The sequence below is a fragment of the Tachypleus tridentatus genome, chromosome 5 (genome assembly GCF_004210375.1).
Source record: "Tachypleus tridentatus isolate NWPU-2018 chromosome 5, ASM421037v1, whole genome shotgun sequence".
NCBI classification, from domain to species: domain Eukaryota; kingdom Metazoa; phylum Arthropoda; class Merostomata; order Xiphosura; family Limulidae; genus Tachypleus; species Tachypleus tridentatus.
The window spans coordinates 50643344-50660343 of NC_134829.1; the positions used below are offsets into that span (position 1 = coordinate 50643344).

The following is a 17000-nucleotide window of genomic DNA, read 5'->3' on the forward strand; positions in this document are numbered from 1 at the left end:
CTCTCAGAGAGTTACCAAAAGCTCAGTCTCATGCTATTTGCTGGAATTCCAGGAATATTAGAATTCCAAATTGATACCAACCATTTTATCATCCATGGTTTCTCATCTTTTTGGCTCTAACTTATGGATATTGGCTCAAAGTGTTTTCTGACACCCCCTCCCCTCCCCCCTCCCCCTGCTTCAGTTCCAGTAATAGGGTCCATCTATATTCTTGAAGATATTCTGCTTGGGCAGACCAATGAAGATTGGTGGTCATTATCCTAGTGATGGTGAAACATTATTACATTGCTTCCTGGACATTTGGATCTTGCTCACCAGGGATCCATGGATACTCCATGTCTTGGCTTCAAAGTTGGTTATTCAGTTTACCTCACTTTCACCATTGTCTGCTTAACCTGTTGCCTTTAACAAGTTCACAGTAAGTGGAACTCCATTCCCAGGCCGTAAGAGCTGTTAGTCAGAAAGGTAGTAGAGAGGGTTGATCCCATTCTGTTGGGATTTTATTCTTATTTATTCATGATGCCCAAATAAAACAGGAGATTGGCATCCAGTCATTGATCTATCTTGACATAATCAATTTTTTAGATCCTTCTCACTTCACTATGAAGTTTTTTTTTTCACCCTACAATGGCAGTTTGCACAAGGGCCCTAGATGATCAAGTTCGATATGAACAACACTTGTCTGCATGTTCCCATAGCAGAATCTTACAGGTTTGTGCACAAGAGCAGCTGCTACAGTTCCAGAAACCACAGAAGTGGGCTTCCTTCTCAGATTGGAGAAATCTGTCTTCATAATGATGCAATATCTTGTCCATTTGGGTTTGTTTTTCAATACTCACCTAAGTCATATTTGACCAACTCCTCTATAATTTCAAGCCATGGAAAGAATTGTCGGGCTTTTAATTCTGTCTTCTTCTCCTACTGCATTGATTGTTCTCTTTCTTTTAGGAATATGAGCATCCCTCGAGCCTCTCAATCCTTTGGGTCAAGCACATATGAGGTTTTTTTAGTAGTCGCTGTGAGACCAATGGATCATGCTTTTCAATCCTTTGGATCATACTGTCTCATTGCTCAGGAGCAACATCATCAGTTGCAAATGGGAGATGGATTGGAGCAACACTACTGTTGGGGTACTCACTTCACCACCTTGTCTTAAGATCCATCTGTTCACAGATGCATTTCTTCAGGGATGTGGAGCTTATTTACCAGGTAGGGAGGTTCAAGGTACTTGGACAGAAGATGAGTCTACCCTCAAAATCAACTTTCTCTAACTTCTTGCAGTACATCAGGTAATGGTCAAAGGTTTGTCTCTTTTTGAGGGGAAATATAGTTTTGATACATTCCAACAATTCCACAGCTGTATCCTTCTTGTCAAGGAAGCACACATTCTTTAGACCTTTGTTTTTGTATCTTGGATCTTCTCTACTGGGCTCATTCCTATTATATCAGTCTTTTAGTGTGTCATGTTCCAGAAGTGATGAATTTAATTGCAGATCATTTGTCTAAATTCAAATAGATTTTTCTAACAGAATTAATGATATATCATAAGGTTTTTCAGTGGTTTTTTTTCAGTTCAGACATCCAGTACCTCATCTTTAAGGGTTGGCAGCAGATGCATTCAGTCAGGATTGGACAAGTTTACATCTGTATACCTTTTCTCCAATTCATCTGTTGCCCCAGGTTCTGACTATGGTTTGTCCTACTTCTTGTCAAATTCTCTTGGTTGCACCTTATTATCCACCTCTATCTTTTCCACATAGAAAGTCTTTATTGAGACAACCTTGATCAAATCTTCAGAAACTCAATCTTCAAGCTTATAAGCTATGCAGTCCTTTGCTTGACACAAGGGTTTAATTTCTAAGATTTCTCCTGTACTAAACTAAATCTCTCCACCAGCCAACCATGATTGTTTATAAACAGAAATTAAAAAATTATCATTAGTGATGTATTAAAAGAAAGTTAAACCCTTTCATCCAAACGTGTCCATCATATCCTGTTTTCTAACTTATGTGTTTGAGAAAAGGCTTGTTTCATTTGTTGTGGCTTTGCATCCTTGTCCACTAGTTTTAAGTATTCTAAATATCAAAAGGTTTTTGAATCCCCATTTCAATCACTTTCACTAAAATCCTTTCATATTTTTCAGCCTAAATGACGTTTTTCAGTTACTGAATTTGGATTTTATAGTTGTTTTATGTGCATTAACTTATCTTCCTTTTGAACTATGGGCTTCTTGTTCTCTTTTCCAATTTTCTCTTAAATTGTATTTTTTGTTGTTGTTGGCCTGTGGATGTTTTCCGAGAGATTTTTGAGATCTATTCGCATAGGACTCTTTATCATTTCACATTGGTCTTGCTCTACTTTGATAGGTCTTTTCTTCCCAAGATTCTGGCAGCCAGGGAAGGGGGAAGATCCTTCTTACCATTTTATTTGCCAGCCATTTTTCATTTTAATGACTGTTGCAATCCTTATTTTTGTTCTGTCCCATCAGGGCTCTATGTTGTTATGTGGCTTGTATGAAGTCATTTCAAGGTACCAATAACCAATTGTTCATTCATTAGGATCTTTCGATTTCCCGTGACTTATCTCCCATTACCCTCACAAATTGTTTTTTTTTAAATTGATTCACATGGCATATAATTGATTATTGTCACATCTCACCAGACTCATCTATGTCATTAACTGCCCAGTTGAATTACCCTGTGAAAGATATTGTGTGGGCTGGTATGTGGACTCCTCATACTTTCCTATCTCATTATTTACATGATCTGGCAATTTCCCCTTCTGAGGGTTTTTGACAATCTCCTGTTGCTATTTTCACCACATCTTAGACTTTAACTAGAGGTATTTCCCCAATTGTGTAAATTTCCAGGGTCCCTTTATTTTTCACTGGATCTCTCTCTGTGGCAAGTGTTTCCCAGGTAGGTATGCTTTCTTTTCTCAATTCCACACTAGCAACCTTTCACTATAACTACTACAAATTGCAACAGGTTCTGTCAAAATGGGATGTTCCATAAGACCTTCTTGGTGCATACTGGTTGGTATTACCTTATTATGGACCACCACTCATGGACAATCATGAATAAGGTCTTCAGGCTAAATAAATTGGGATTAGTTAGCTTGTAAAAATGTAGTAAATTTGCATAATTTCTAGAGCACCCATACCTCAGGACCTTTCAATGCATTCCCCTCCCCAAGAATCTAATAGTGGAGCTATGGTGTTTTTACACCCCTCGTTCCCAGTCTCTGGGGTGGCAGATGGAGACTTTTCCTCCAAAGTGTTTGAGTGTGTTCTTCTACTCTTGAAGAAGAGGAAAAAGTTGGATTCTTCCTGCTAGTGTCCCTGAATGTTTTTCCCAGATGATAGTAGGAGTGGTACCAGCTTCTGCAGAAGCCTACTTGTAATTCCAATAAGATTTGATTCATATTTTTCTGACTGGGAAGTGCATGGCTATTCTCTTTAATAAATGTTGGTTTGGTATATTGTTCATGGATGATGGACCATTATCTTCTTATAATTCTACATGCAAAGTGGTTTCTTCCCAGGTCCTTGGTTGAGTACAAGTTCAACATTCTCTCCATAATTCCAAGTGCAAGTGGAATGCTCTTTGTACACTTGGTTGGGGAGTTGGTGTGAATGTCTGTAATTCCAGATTGGATGAGTTCTGCTCCTTTGGTTGAATATGGCATACACAATCCTGTCATTCTGAGCCTGAGATGCTGTCTTTGGACTTCCTCAGGTGGAAGAGAAAGTTTGTTCATTTAGGTGTTGTTTACTTTCTCCTCATGATTCCAGTGGTGTGAAACACATCACTCTTTGGCTACAGGTTGGTCTCCAATTAATTTAGTATATGACATGTGAATAATAAATTGACAGCTTAGAATGTCCCCAGAATGGTTTTCTCTGTGAAAAGTCTGTCACATTCTTTCAAACCAAGTTCTCAAGGAAGTAGGTTGTGGCTTTAGTCTGCTAGAAGTTTTAATATTTTTTAAACCTAAATACGTCTTGGCTACTAAGCTCAATAAATTATATTGGAATTTTATGGTATCAGTGTAGTTATTTATGAATTTTTTATTATTGAAAGGTATACATAAAATAACCTAAAAAATGTTTGATATCCTCTACATGCTAAATTTTAAAAGGCTTAGCAACATACATTGAGCAGCAACCAGGTTAAAAGATCATAGCTAGAAAAGGTAATTATTTGCTTTGCTTCTTTACTTATTGTTATATATTTTAGGGAAAATTAGTCTTGTAATTTATTTCTAAATGGTAATAATTTATATACATATATGATGTATAATAATTCAAATGTGACTGTATATTACAAAATACTAGTCCACTAAAACACAGCTAAGACAGGGAAGACTAAAGGTCGGTCAGTTTTATATTACTTGAAACATAACATGAGTGTACATGCATCACGTCATGCAAGTTATGTAATGTTAGCTAGGCACGACTGGAGGGTCAGAATAATAAAGATAATGAATATATAACATTATGAGACTTAAGATACTTTAAGTATTTGTATTTTTTGTTGTAATATATAATAATTCTAATTCTATCATGAATAAAGCATAATTTATATTTCCTTTTCTTATGATGATGTTACAAGGTTGGTCAAGTGACAGACCATATATAGTTAGAGTATAGAAAGTAACATACAATATAAAGTCTTACTGAAAACAAACATTTGTAGGTGTATTTAGGAGGTTTTAGAGGTTACATAAATAATGAGATTTTTGTGATGAAGAATTATTTTCTTAATGATAACATGAAATCACTTTACACTCAGACTAGTAATAAATCAAACTCTATTTTCACAAACAAACCTTTAATAAAACCATTTAATTAAAACAATCTGATTTTCTGTACACAAAATACTTCTAATATTTACTAATAGTTTACTTAATTTTGTGAAAATATACATATTAAAAAATATTAAAGTACTGAATGTGTGCAAATGGGTAGATGAACTTGTGTATATTATTTTGAACCTTTGGTGAAAGGGTTAATTCCAACACAGTACTTACCTATCTCTCATAAGATTAGCTACTGTCATTTGGTAGTGTTCTTTATATGCAAACTTTTATTTTTATATATGCCACAAACCTTCTGCCATTCAGGAATTGCAAGATTCCAACATGTCTGTCATGCAAGTCCCTCGTGTTTCATTTTATACCAATAGGAGTATGGGTTCCGACATGCTCTTTTCTTTGTTCACTTTGTGTTCGTATTTGTTTCCTCACAAAGTGCTTGTGTTTTGAGTTAATTTGCTCTTATTTAGTCTTTTTGTTAATCCTAGTTGCCTTATTTTCTGCACTTTAATTTGGTGTGTGCACTGAATTCTGAAGATTGTTACTATTCTGGGCTCTCTCTCTTGGTGTGTGCATTGAATTCTGAAGATTGTTACTATTTTGGGCTCTCTCTCTCTCTCTCTCTTGGTGTGTGCATTAAATTCTGAAGATTGTTACCATTCTGGGCTCTCTCTCTCTTGGTGTGTGCACTGAATTCTGAAGATTGTTACTATTTTTGGCTCTCTCTCTTGGTGTGTGTGCACTGCATTCTGAAGATTGTTACTATTTTCGGCTCTCTCTCTTGGTGTGTGTGCACTGCATTCTGAAGATTGTTACTATTTTCGGCTCTCTCTCTCTCTTGGTGTGTGTGCACTGCATTCTGAAGATTGTTACTATTTTGGGCTCTCTCTCTCTCTTGGTGTGTGTGCACTGCATTCTGAAGATTGTTACTATTTTGGGCTCTCTCTCTCTCTTGGTGTGTGTGCACTGAATTCTGAAGATTGTTACTATTTTGGGCTCTCTCTCTTGGTGTGTGTGTGCACTGAATTCTGAAGATTGTTACTATTTTGGGCTCTCTCTCTTGGTGTGTGTGTGCACTGCATTCTGAAGATTGTTACTATTTTGGGCTCTCTCTCTTGGTGTGTGTGTGCACTGCATTCTGAAGATTGTTACTATTTTGGGCTCTCTCTCTTTGGACTTACCTCTGCACCTTATGTATTTTGCTGAATAGTCCAAGCTTTTTCTTGATGTGTCCATGCACTGGGGTATCAGTTGGACCCAGTCTTTCTCTTTAATACTTTGTTCAATAGAAATATTGGTTTTCCCATTCCATCTTGGCTTAACTGCTTCATGCTGGTAAGGTTTTATCACTTTTGCAATGTGATTTTTCATGACATCGCTGGTCTCCCTCGGTCTTGCTCATATGAGAGCCCTTTAGTGAGCACTTCTTGATCGATGGAACTTTGCACAGAATGTACTTCCCACCATCTTTTGATATTTTCCTTCATAAACATGTATGTCCCTGACTGGTACCACCCATGGACTGCATGGGTAAAGTAGAAGAGGATTGCTGCTCATCCCTGCCACATCTGGGTCTGCTTTTCAGAATGAGGTTCCATGGTCACCCTTGCACTGACTCAAGTGGTGTAACTGTTCAGTTCAGTTCAGTTACAGTGTAGGGTGATGGTGTTCTGCAGGTACAGATGATTTCCTCCTATTTGCTATAGTCAGTGACAATGGAGTGAGGTGTCAGAATACAATTAACCACTTCTGTTGAGAGGTCCTCGTCCTACCCTCACGTAAGTGTTGATAACTGGTGGGCAAGATTTGGTTGTAAAGTTAATCAATCAATGTATGTTCTCACACAGATTTTATGTTGTCTATCTTCCTCCTTCAATTTCTTCTACCTGTGTTATGGATCACAGCTGTGGTTTTGTAGAATTGTTCCAGTTCTGTTCTTGCCTTTCCCATGTGCTCTTCTCTTGCATACTTAATATATATATATCGTTTGTGATGATTGGAAGACCAGTAATTAGATGTATGTCATTTTGTGAATAAATGCACTCTTTGTTCTAAATGTATTCCATGTGTGGTTTTGATATTATTTTTAAGCATTTAAGTAAATTATTCTCTATTCTCTCTTCATTGTTATTTTCATTTAATAGTATTAGTTGGAATGTTTTATCATATATTTTTATTACAGAGATTTTTGTTTGCATTACTAGCTTAGTATGTGGATTTAGGACAAACTTAAACCTTATGAGATATTATTGGAATTATGGTCAGAAATACTGCTATCAGTAAGGATATAAAACTAACAAAATAATGCAGTCTTGTTGTTATAAATAATAACAGTATATTAAATTTACTATATTCATTTGTATTCATTATGAGTTTATTTTTAATTTTGATTTATGTAGATATCTTGTCTTAGTCAGAAGATAAAACAGATAAGTTTATATCACAAATTTATAAGCAAAATTGAATCATAGTAGAGGAATTATTAGCTAATATTCAGACAATTTTTTAAATGTATATAAAGGAAAAATGTGAGAGAAATGTTATATTTAAAACATTACTTGTCCTTAAACACGATACAAGCTTGCTTTCTTAGTGGTATTACTTGTCTTTAAACACGATACAAGCTTGCTTTCATAGTGGTATTACTTGTCCTTAAACACGATACAAGCTTGCTTTCTTAGTGGTATTACTTATCCTTAAACACGATACAAGCTTGCTTTCTTAGTGGTATTACTTGTCCTTAAACCGCGATTACAAGCTTGCTTTCATCGTGGTATTACTTGTCCTTAAACACGATACAAGCTTGCTTTCATCGTGGTATTACTTGTCCTTCAACACGATACAAGCTTGCTTTCTTAGTGGTATTACTTGTCCTTAAACATGATACAAGCTTGCTTTCTTAGTGGTATTACTTGTCCTTAAACACGATGCAAGCTTGCTTTCTTAGTGGTATTACTTGTCCTTAAACACAATACAAGCTTGCTTTCATAGTGGTATTACTTATCCTTAAACATGATACAAGCTTGCTTTCTTAGTGGTATTACTTATCCTTAAACACGATACAAGCTTGCTTTCTTAGTGGTATTACTTGTCCTTAAACACGATACAAGCTTGCTTTCATCGTGGTATTACTTGTCCTTAAACACGATACAAGCTTGCTTTCATAGTGGTATTACTTGTCCTTCAACACGATACAAGCTTGCTTTCATAGTGGTATTACTTGTCCTTCAACACGATACAAGCTTGCTTTCTTAGTGGTATTACTTGTCCTTCAACACGATACAAGCTTGCTTTCTTAGTGGTATTACTTGTCCTTAAACACGATACAAGCTTGCTTTCTTAGTGGTATTACTTGTCCTTAAACCACGATGATACAGGCTTGCTCTTAGTGACATTACTTGTCCTTAAACCGCGATACAAGCTTGTTTCATAGTGGTATTACTTGTCCTTCAACACGATACAGCTTGCTTTCATAGTGGTATTACTTGTCCTTAAACACGATTACAAGCTTGCTTTTTCTTAGTGGTATTACTTATCCTTAAACATGATACAAGCTTGCTTTCTTAGTGGTATTACTTGTCCTTAAACATCGATGCAAGCTTGCTTTCTTAGTGGTATTATTTGTCCTTAAACACAATACAAACTTGCTTTCATAGGTGGTATTATTTGTCCTGTAAACACGATACAAGCTTGCTTTCATAGTGGTATTACTTGTCCTTCAACACGATACAAGCTTGCTTTCATAGTGGTATTACTTGTCCTTCAACACGATACAAGCTTGCTTTCTTAGTGGTATTACTTGTCCTTCAACACGCATACAAGCTTGCTTATCTTTAGTGGTATTATTACTTGTCCTTCAACACGATACAAGCTTGTTTCTCTTAGGTGGTATTACTTGTCCTTCAACACGATACAAGCTTGCTTTCTTAGTGGTATTACTTGTCCTTAAACACGATACAAGCTTGCTTTCTTAGTGACATTACTTGTCCTTAAACACGATACAAGCTTGCTTTCATAGTGGTATTACTTGTCCTTCAACACGATACAAGCTTGCTTTCATGGTGGTATTACTTATCCTTAAACACGATGCAAAACTTGCTTTCTTGGTGGTATTACTTATCCTTAAACCGCGATACAAGCTTGTTTTTCTTAGTGGTATTACTTTGTCCTTAAACCGATGATACAAGCTTGCTTTCATCGTGGTATTACTTGTCCTTAAACCGCGATACAAGCTTGCTTTCTTAGTGACATTACTTGTCCTTAAACACGATACAAGCTTGCTTTCTTAGTGGTATTACTTGTCCTTAAACACGATACAAGCTTGCTTTCATTGTGGTATTAGCGATCCTTAAACCGAGTGCAAGCTTGCTTTCTTAGTGACATTACTTGTCCTTAAACACGATCTGAAGCTTGCTTTCATAGTGACATTACTTGTCGTAAACCGCGATGAAGCTTGCTTTTCGTGGTGGTGTATTACTTGTCCTTAAACACGATGCAAGCTTGCTTTCTTAGTGGTATTACTTGTCCTGAAAACGATGCAAGCTTGCTTTCTTAGTGACATTACTTGTCCTTAAACACGATACAAGCTTGCTTTCTTAGTGGTATTACTTGTCCTTAAACACGATACAAGCTTGCTTTCTTAGTGGTATTACTTGTCCTTAAACACGATACAAGCTTGCTTTCTTAGTGACATTACTTGTCCTTAAACACGATACAAGCTTGCTTTCTTAGTGGTATTACTTGTCCTTAAACACGATACAAGCTTGCTTTCTTAGTGACATTACTTGTCCTTAAACACGATACAAGCTTGCTTTCTTAGTGGTATTACTTGTCCTTAAACACGATACAAGCTTGCTTTCTTAGTGACATTACTTGTCCTTAAACACGATACAAGCTTGCTTTCGTAGTGGTATTACTTGTCCTTAAACACGATACAAGCTTGCTTTCGTAGTGGTATTACTTGTCCTTAAACACGATACAAGCTTGCTTTCTTAGTGGTATTACTTGTCCTTAAACACGATACAAGCTTGCTTTCTTAGTGGTATTACTTGTCCTTAAACACGATGCAAGCTTGCTTTCATAGTGACATTACTTGTCCTTGAAAACGATGCAAGCTTGCTTTCATAGTGGTATTGATTGTGTGGTTCATTGAATACTTCAGTGTGGATTATCTTACATTTACTAGAAAATTATTATTGTGAACTTATTAAAATATACAAGTGCTGTTCAGATTTTTCAGTGTAAGTAAAATTATATATATATAAATGTGATTTTTCTGTTGAACTTCTTGGAATATTGAAGCACACAAAATAATGACTGGATCGTGTTCCAGCTTTTATCAATTGGTTCAGAATAAGTCCTATTTATAACTACAGATATATTTATTTATTTACTTTTGCAACTTTTGTATTAATCTCTGTGATGAGAAACAGTCCTTAAAAACATTTATAGTTCATTAACCTGAATATAAATTAGGCTTATAGACAGTTCTTTTACTTGTCTCTTCTTTTTCTTTGTTTTTGTCACAATTTAATATTTTTGCACAATCTAAACTGTAACTATGGTATACATGGAACATCTTTTCAGTGTTTGTTTTCATAAAATTAATTTATAATGACTCGACTCTAATGTTTTGGTTAAAGCTGACATCATGAATTTCTTTGTTTTTTTATTATTTAGAAATATTAACTATTATTAAATGTTTATCATTTTTCTTGTATGTACTGTTTTATATAGATTGTTTTTTAGTGTGTTGCTCTTACTGCTTATAATGGATAATTAATAAACCAAGAAAGACTATGAGAAATGAGTACTCACCTAAATTTTAACAAATTTGTTATATTTTCCTTAGCACCTGTTAGTTCAGAGAATTAAACAGGAACTTGAGAAATGGAACTGTTCTGTGCCTGCAGATAAAGTTGCCAAAACTCCAGTGGATTTCTCATACTGGGTGGCAGCCAACTTACCACTAGATGACTACAAACGTCTCTTCTTGTTGGGTTTAAATAGTGACATCCAGCGACTGAGATGTGAGTTGTCTATGTTGGAAAGGGTGAGTTTTATAAAGCAATAAGATATAATATGATATAAAACAATATTTCTGTAAAGCTAAGAACTTGTATAGGACAACTTGCATTTGATTTTTTTTATATTCAAAGCAATACTCTAAACTTGTGTGTAGCACAAAATACTTATCTTCTGAATAATTTGTTACTGGTCTATATATTAATATATTAACTACTTTAAGTATTTGCCATCATAATTCATTATTGAAAAAAAGGAATGTATCATGTGCCAAGAACTTGGTATGTGATAACATGAACAGTCTACCATAAATGGCCAGGTGGATTAAGGAGTTCGACTCGTAATTCGAGGGTCTTGGTTTCAAATCCTGGTCTCACCAAACATGCTCACCCTTTCTAATTTGGAGGTAATTTAGGATAGTTACTATCTGATGACTTTGCTTGTTAGAAACAAATGCTACAGACCAGATGATTGTTTAATACAAGATATGCATATAGAAATAGTTACATCTGTCTCAGTATTTTTGAAGTATTGACACAAGTTTTCTTAAACTTTGACGAACGTTGTTTCTTTTTCCAACAACAGTACACTGTACTTTGCTGTCGAATTTCATCATGCAATAAGGACATCATCAACAGGTGTGATGTCTTTAGTATGTCATTGGAGGGTCCTCAGGGGACTTATGTCAACCCAAGTGGTTACGTACACGAGATAGTAACATCTTATAAAGCTTGTGGACTACTGTTGCAAAACAGGTCATCAATAGAACAAAGCTGGTTTCCTGGGTAAGTTAATACACAGATACAAAAAGCATGTGCTAAATGTGTTATTTACTGATTGTGTTTTCCAAGTCCACCCATCTCTCTCTACATCTACTGAGTCATGGATGGCTACAGGAGTATTACAGTTATTTGTATCATGCTTCTATCTACACTCAATGAAATAAGGAAGTGATGTGACTTTACTATTTATTTGAGTGCAGTTCTGACGATTTATATATTTAGATAAGATGCTACAATTAGTTGTCTTTCAAAAATATAAATTTTGAGCTGAATTTTACTTGTAATTTATGTGTGTGTATATATATATATATATAAATTGTTCATAAAGAGTAAATTTGAACTTGTATTATCCCACAACAATTGGTTCCTTTTATTATAACAGAATTTCTACTTGTTATCAAGAGCATTTTTGCTGAACATTTGAATTTAGTTGAAATTTGCACTGAATTTTAAAGTTTCTTAGCTTTTGCTCAGCAGTTTGGTTTAAGAGATCTGGTTTTTAGGTTAAGGTATAATGTCTTTTTCCTTATTCGTAATTTCAAAATGAAGGTGTACTGACACTGTTCGTTCTTAAAAAGTCACCTTTCACAATTGTGAGATAAGACTTCTTGTGGGTTTAGTGGTGGTGATACAGATAATAATTTTATACCGATATTTTTAAGGTATGCTTGGACTATTGCTTCGTGTAGTGGATGTGGAAGTCACATGGGGTGGAAATTTACAGCTACAAAACGTAAGCTACAGCCCCAACAATTCTGGGGATTATGTCGAGCTGCTTTGAGACCTGCTCTTCGTTCTGGCTATGAGGATGAACAGTGGAAACCAAGCTTCTAGTTTAACAGATCTTCAAATGTCGACTTTGTTTGTACTGAAACAATGTGAATTTTTAAATGGATTACAAGTCAGAAATGCAAATTTAAAAGTAGAAATATAAACACAAATTAATAGGACCTTTGCTAATGATCTTGCTTCTCTGTTATATAATGATCCATTCAAGTCTTTGCTTAAAAAAAATTAAAAGGTAATTGACACAATCAATTATACTGAATCAACTAGTCTGGCTTTCAAGAAATTTTAAAGCTTTCAACTGTGAATGGGAGAGAGTTTAAAGAAGTCTATCCTGATAATTTGTGTTATTCTGTGCTACAGAGTTATGTGAAAGCTTAGAACTTTCAGAGGTTCATTTTTTTTCTGATCTATGTAATGAAACCCATGGAAAAATCCAGACACTTAGTAAAAACAGTACATGTCTTGATTGTCGTAGCTGTTCTTTATTAGAAGTTGTAAATGTAGGGAACATGCCTGTTTTTTTTTTGGTAACTTGATGAAACTGAATACATGTTTATTATTATTATTATTTCCATGTTTAACAGCATTTTGATAATTTAAAATAATTGTTTGAAGAAGTTATTAGTAGAGTTTATACCATGTAAAACTACATCTTAAATATAGTAACAGTGGCGTTAATATCAAGGAAGAAATATTTGAGTTTATTCACAGATTCTGGCAATTATCATAGCAATATGTAAGTACTGCACAGGTCTGAAAGATATTTAAAACATTTCTCTAAAAGCTTACCTAAATGTGCTGGGAATGAAAATAGTAGTTTGTGATCTAAACAAGCATGATTATTATTAACTGGAAGAAATTGTGAGTTAAGTGTTATATATGAATATCGGAAGCTAAAAGCAAAAATTATGAGAAAATTAATAAGAAGAAAGCTGGCATTTTAAGTTGGATAATACTTTTTAAATGAACTTTCATCAGCTGTGTACACTTGGACACTAAAGTTCACATAGCACGAAACATTTGGTTTCATGACAAAAACAATAAATAAATGAAATGGGTAACAGAGATGTGACAAAGTGGATGGAAATGACATCATTATTGGATAAGTCAGTAAGAAGATGCAAATCTTGTAACATTTGGAAAAAGAAATATATCTTATGTTCCTACAGAACAGCTTAGAATGAAGAAAAATTAGTGTTTACGTAACGCTGTGAATTAATAAATACAATAGATTGGGTTTCAAAAGAGTTTTGTTGTTAAAGTGTGTTAGTGAACGTTTCAACTTGGTATCATTACATCCTTCATGATAAGTGTACACTCTTGAATATTCTATAGAATACTTTAGTAATAACCACTTTATTCAAGTTTTTTTAAATGATGTTTGTAGTATTAATGTAGAAAATTGTCTTCAATCTAATCTTAAATAAAGAAAAAAATTAACCCTTGTTTTTGTACTTGTTTGGAGTAACATGCACATGATGTTATAATCCATCAAGTAGAGCAACTTTCTTATGTCAGAAACAAAAAGACAGTAGAATAATCATGTTATAAAAAACCTTGTGTATAAATATTAAGTCACCAGGCCTAACTGGAATTAAAAGTGAATGTCAAGAGGTGATAGACTAAAACTTACTTTTATTTTATTAAGCCAGGATGTTTCCAGTCCCTTTGTAACAAATATCTTTTAAACATAATAATTAATGCATACTTCATTTTATTTTATAATTGTAGACATTAAACTTCTGTATTTTATGCTATTATAAAGTTCGTGCATGGGAATTCATACAAAGATGCACATACAGAAGCTGTGTGATATGGTAAGTGAATTATCAAATATTTTCAATAACTTGTGAAATCTGTTGAGTTAAGAATTTACCTGTGATAATCGTTTTTATCTACTTTTAACTCAACAGGCTGGGAAAAAAATTAAAACTTAATTGATCTAATTACTATAACTTTGGAAGTGCTGGTTTAACTTTTGTTTGGTTAAAATATTTCTGACAAATAATTATAAGTGCATTTTATTTAATGATATAGATTTCTTGAGTATGTAATAAATGAGCTACACTATTTAGGACATGATTTGCACATTGCTGTATTTCAGAATATGAAATTTATGTATGGCAGTTACATGTTATGATGACATAAAATATGTAAAAGATAAAATATTCACAACATAAACTGGAGAGAAACATTTCAATCAAATTATACCTAAAGATTGAAATTTAATAAGAAACAAAAAATAATTCATGAGACAAAAATGCACACTCATTGGTTATAATATTAAGGGTTTCTTGTTATCAAGAAATTCATATTTGCATAGAATATTTAGTTTTGTTATTGAGTCATACAGGCTCTGATAAGTATGAAAAATATAAGAACAAACAAATACACCTGTATATCAGTTATTTTCTCGAATATTTAGTTTTGTTATTGAGTCATACAGGCTCTGATAAGTATGAAAAATATAAGAACAAACAAATACACCTGTATATCAGTTATTTCTCTGAGCATGTGAAGGTTTTATCTTTTGTGAAAAGTAAAGTAAGATATGCAAAGCTGTATTATAGTTCTACACGGGTTGGTCCAGATGAACTGTTTTCTTCAAGGGCATTTTTTGAACCCTACAGTAATAAAAGGCTCAAGCAGAGACTATATGGAGGAGTTAAAATGAGTTTTCTTGATTTTCATTGAGTTAGAGAAAACAAAGTGATGAGTGTATGAGGTGAAAGGTTGCACATTTAGTAAATGTTTAAAATGCTCTTTAAAAAACTCGATCTGTTTCTGACTGAGAAAACTTTACATTATATACACATTTCTACAATATTGTTGTGATTCTGGTACTACATGTCGCTGTTGATCATTCCAATAGAAAAATGAGATATTTATCCTCAAAGTATCACATAACCTGTCAATGGAAAAGATAGCTTCACACAGAGTTTCATACTTTACAGCAATATTTCTTTGATAAAACACGAGTTAAAATCACAGGAGAATAATCCAAAATAAAAGGTAATTAAAGCATATTCCTTGAAAAAGTCTTATTTTAAATCAACATGTGTAAATGAGAAACTGAAATACCCAGTGTATATAAATCTAAAACTTACAGCCCTTTGCTTCAAAACGAGTTCAATAGCATTGAGTTGTTTTTCTAAAACGTATTCTAAGAACACCTATGTCATTTAATAATAAAGGTGAAACAAATACAGTTCTGGTATTTAACGTATTGTGATAAAAAATGTAGACAGACTGTGGAAATGTTCTAGTTGCTTTAAACTTCTGGTCTTGAATTTTTTTCCCAGCCAAGTTGGTTAAAATAATGTACCTCTATCAAATGTAAAGATTAGTTTGATGTTAAATAAAATAGTTTTGCTTCAAAAAAGTGTTTTCATTAAAATATTTCTTGATTCGGTTGGTAAGTAAGTCTTACACTGCTAAATTAGGGATGGCTAGCGCAGATAGCCCTTTAGCTTTGCGCGAAATTCAAAACAAACAAACACAAACGATTTAACAGGTATGTATGCGGTTGGTAGATCTTATGTAATGGGAAAGTCTAGGTGATAGAGCATTTTTAGAACGAGATTTAGGAGGAAAGTCTTCAATAATTTAGCCAATCAGTTGAAACGTTGTTTACGTTCCTTTTATTTGTTTTGTTAGTCTTTTTTTTTAACAATGTTATTCAAATTTTATTATCAGCGTGTTAGTATTCTCAATTTAATGTATAATTTGTAATTGTTGTTGATAACACAGTGCTGCGAATTTAAACTTCATAAAAGGTTTAAGTTTTAATATCAGATTTTACATAATTTAGCTACGAAAATTTCGAAATTAATGTATCGTGTAAGGATTTGTTTTACAAATCGGGAAGCAAAATTTATTTGGGTTAAATTATTTTCCTTTACCACAATAGACATTTTATTATTATGTTTGCTAACAAAAATACAAACAAACTGAAGAAAACGTAAAAGCATTGATGCCAAACGACCATACATTGTCATTCATCTTGATTTGTTTATGTAATGTGCGTCTTTTAGTTTTAAAATTACATGATGTGGCTTTTATTTTCGTATCGCGTGGCCAGGTGGTTAAGGCACTCGACTCGTAATCCTAGGGTCGCGGGTTCGAATCCCTGTCACACTAAACATGCTCGTCCTTGTAGCCGTTAGAGCCATATAAAGTAACGGACAATCCCACTATGCGTTTGTAAAAGAGTAGCCCAAGAGTTGGTGGTGAATAGTGATGGCTATCTGCCTTCCCTCTAGTCTTACACTGCTAAATTAGAAACGACTAACGCAGATAACCCTCATGTAGCTTTGCGGGAAATTTAAAAAGAAACAAACAAACAAAAGCATGTGGAACATCTCGTTTGAATGACCAGCAGTAACCATCCCTCTTATTGATGTTCCACCTTTCCTGACACCTTCTCTGCATTTCTCTGTCTTGACGAAATCTTTCCCCTTATTCTTCGCTGACGGTACTGAGAGTTTCAGGGTAATAGCCCATATATGAGTGTAAAAAACGAACGTTCGAGCTCATATTACAACCCAGCTACTGAATTTATCGAGCATGTTACTGTCAAAAGTTTCGTAT

At 34.1% G+C, this 17000-nt stretch overlaps 1 protein-coding gene across 6 annotated transcripts in view; it reads left to right on the plus strand.

Annotated features, from left to right (window-relative positions):
* Positions 1-15792, plus strand: part of LOC143251152 (protein cereblon-like) — a 33722-nt gene extending 17930 nt beyond the window's left edge. For all 6 annotated transcript variants that reach the window (XM_076502536.1, XM_076502540.1, XM_076502538.1 and 3 more), the window contains 3 exons: positions 10667-10867; positions 11425-11624; positions 12284-15792. In XM_076502536.1, the coding sequence (XP_076358651.1) occupies positions 10667-10867; positions 11425-11624; positions 12284-12455 (573 nt within the window). In that variant the 3' untranslated portion in view covers positions 12456-15792. The remainder of the gene's footprint in view (positions 1-10666; positions 10868-11424; positions 11625-12283) is intronic.
* The last annotated feature ends 1208 nt before the right edge of the window (positions 15793-17000 follow it).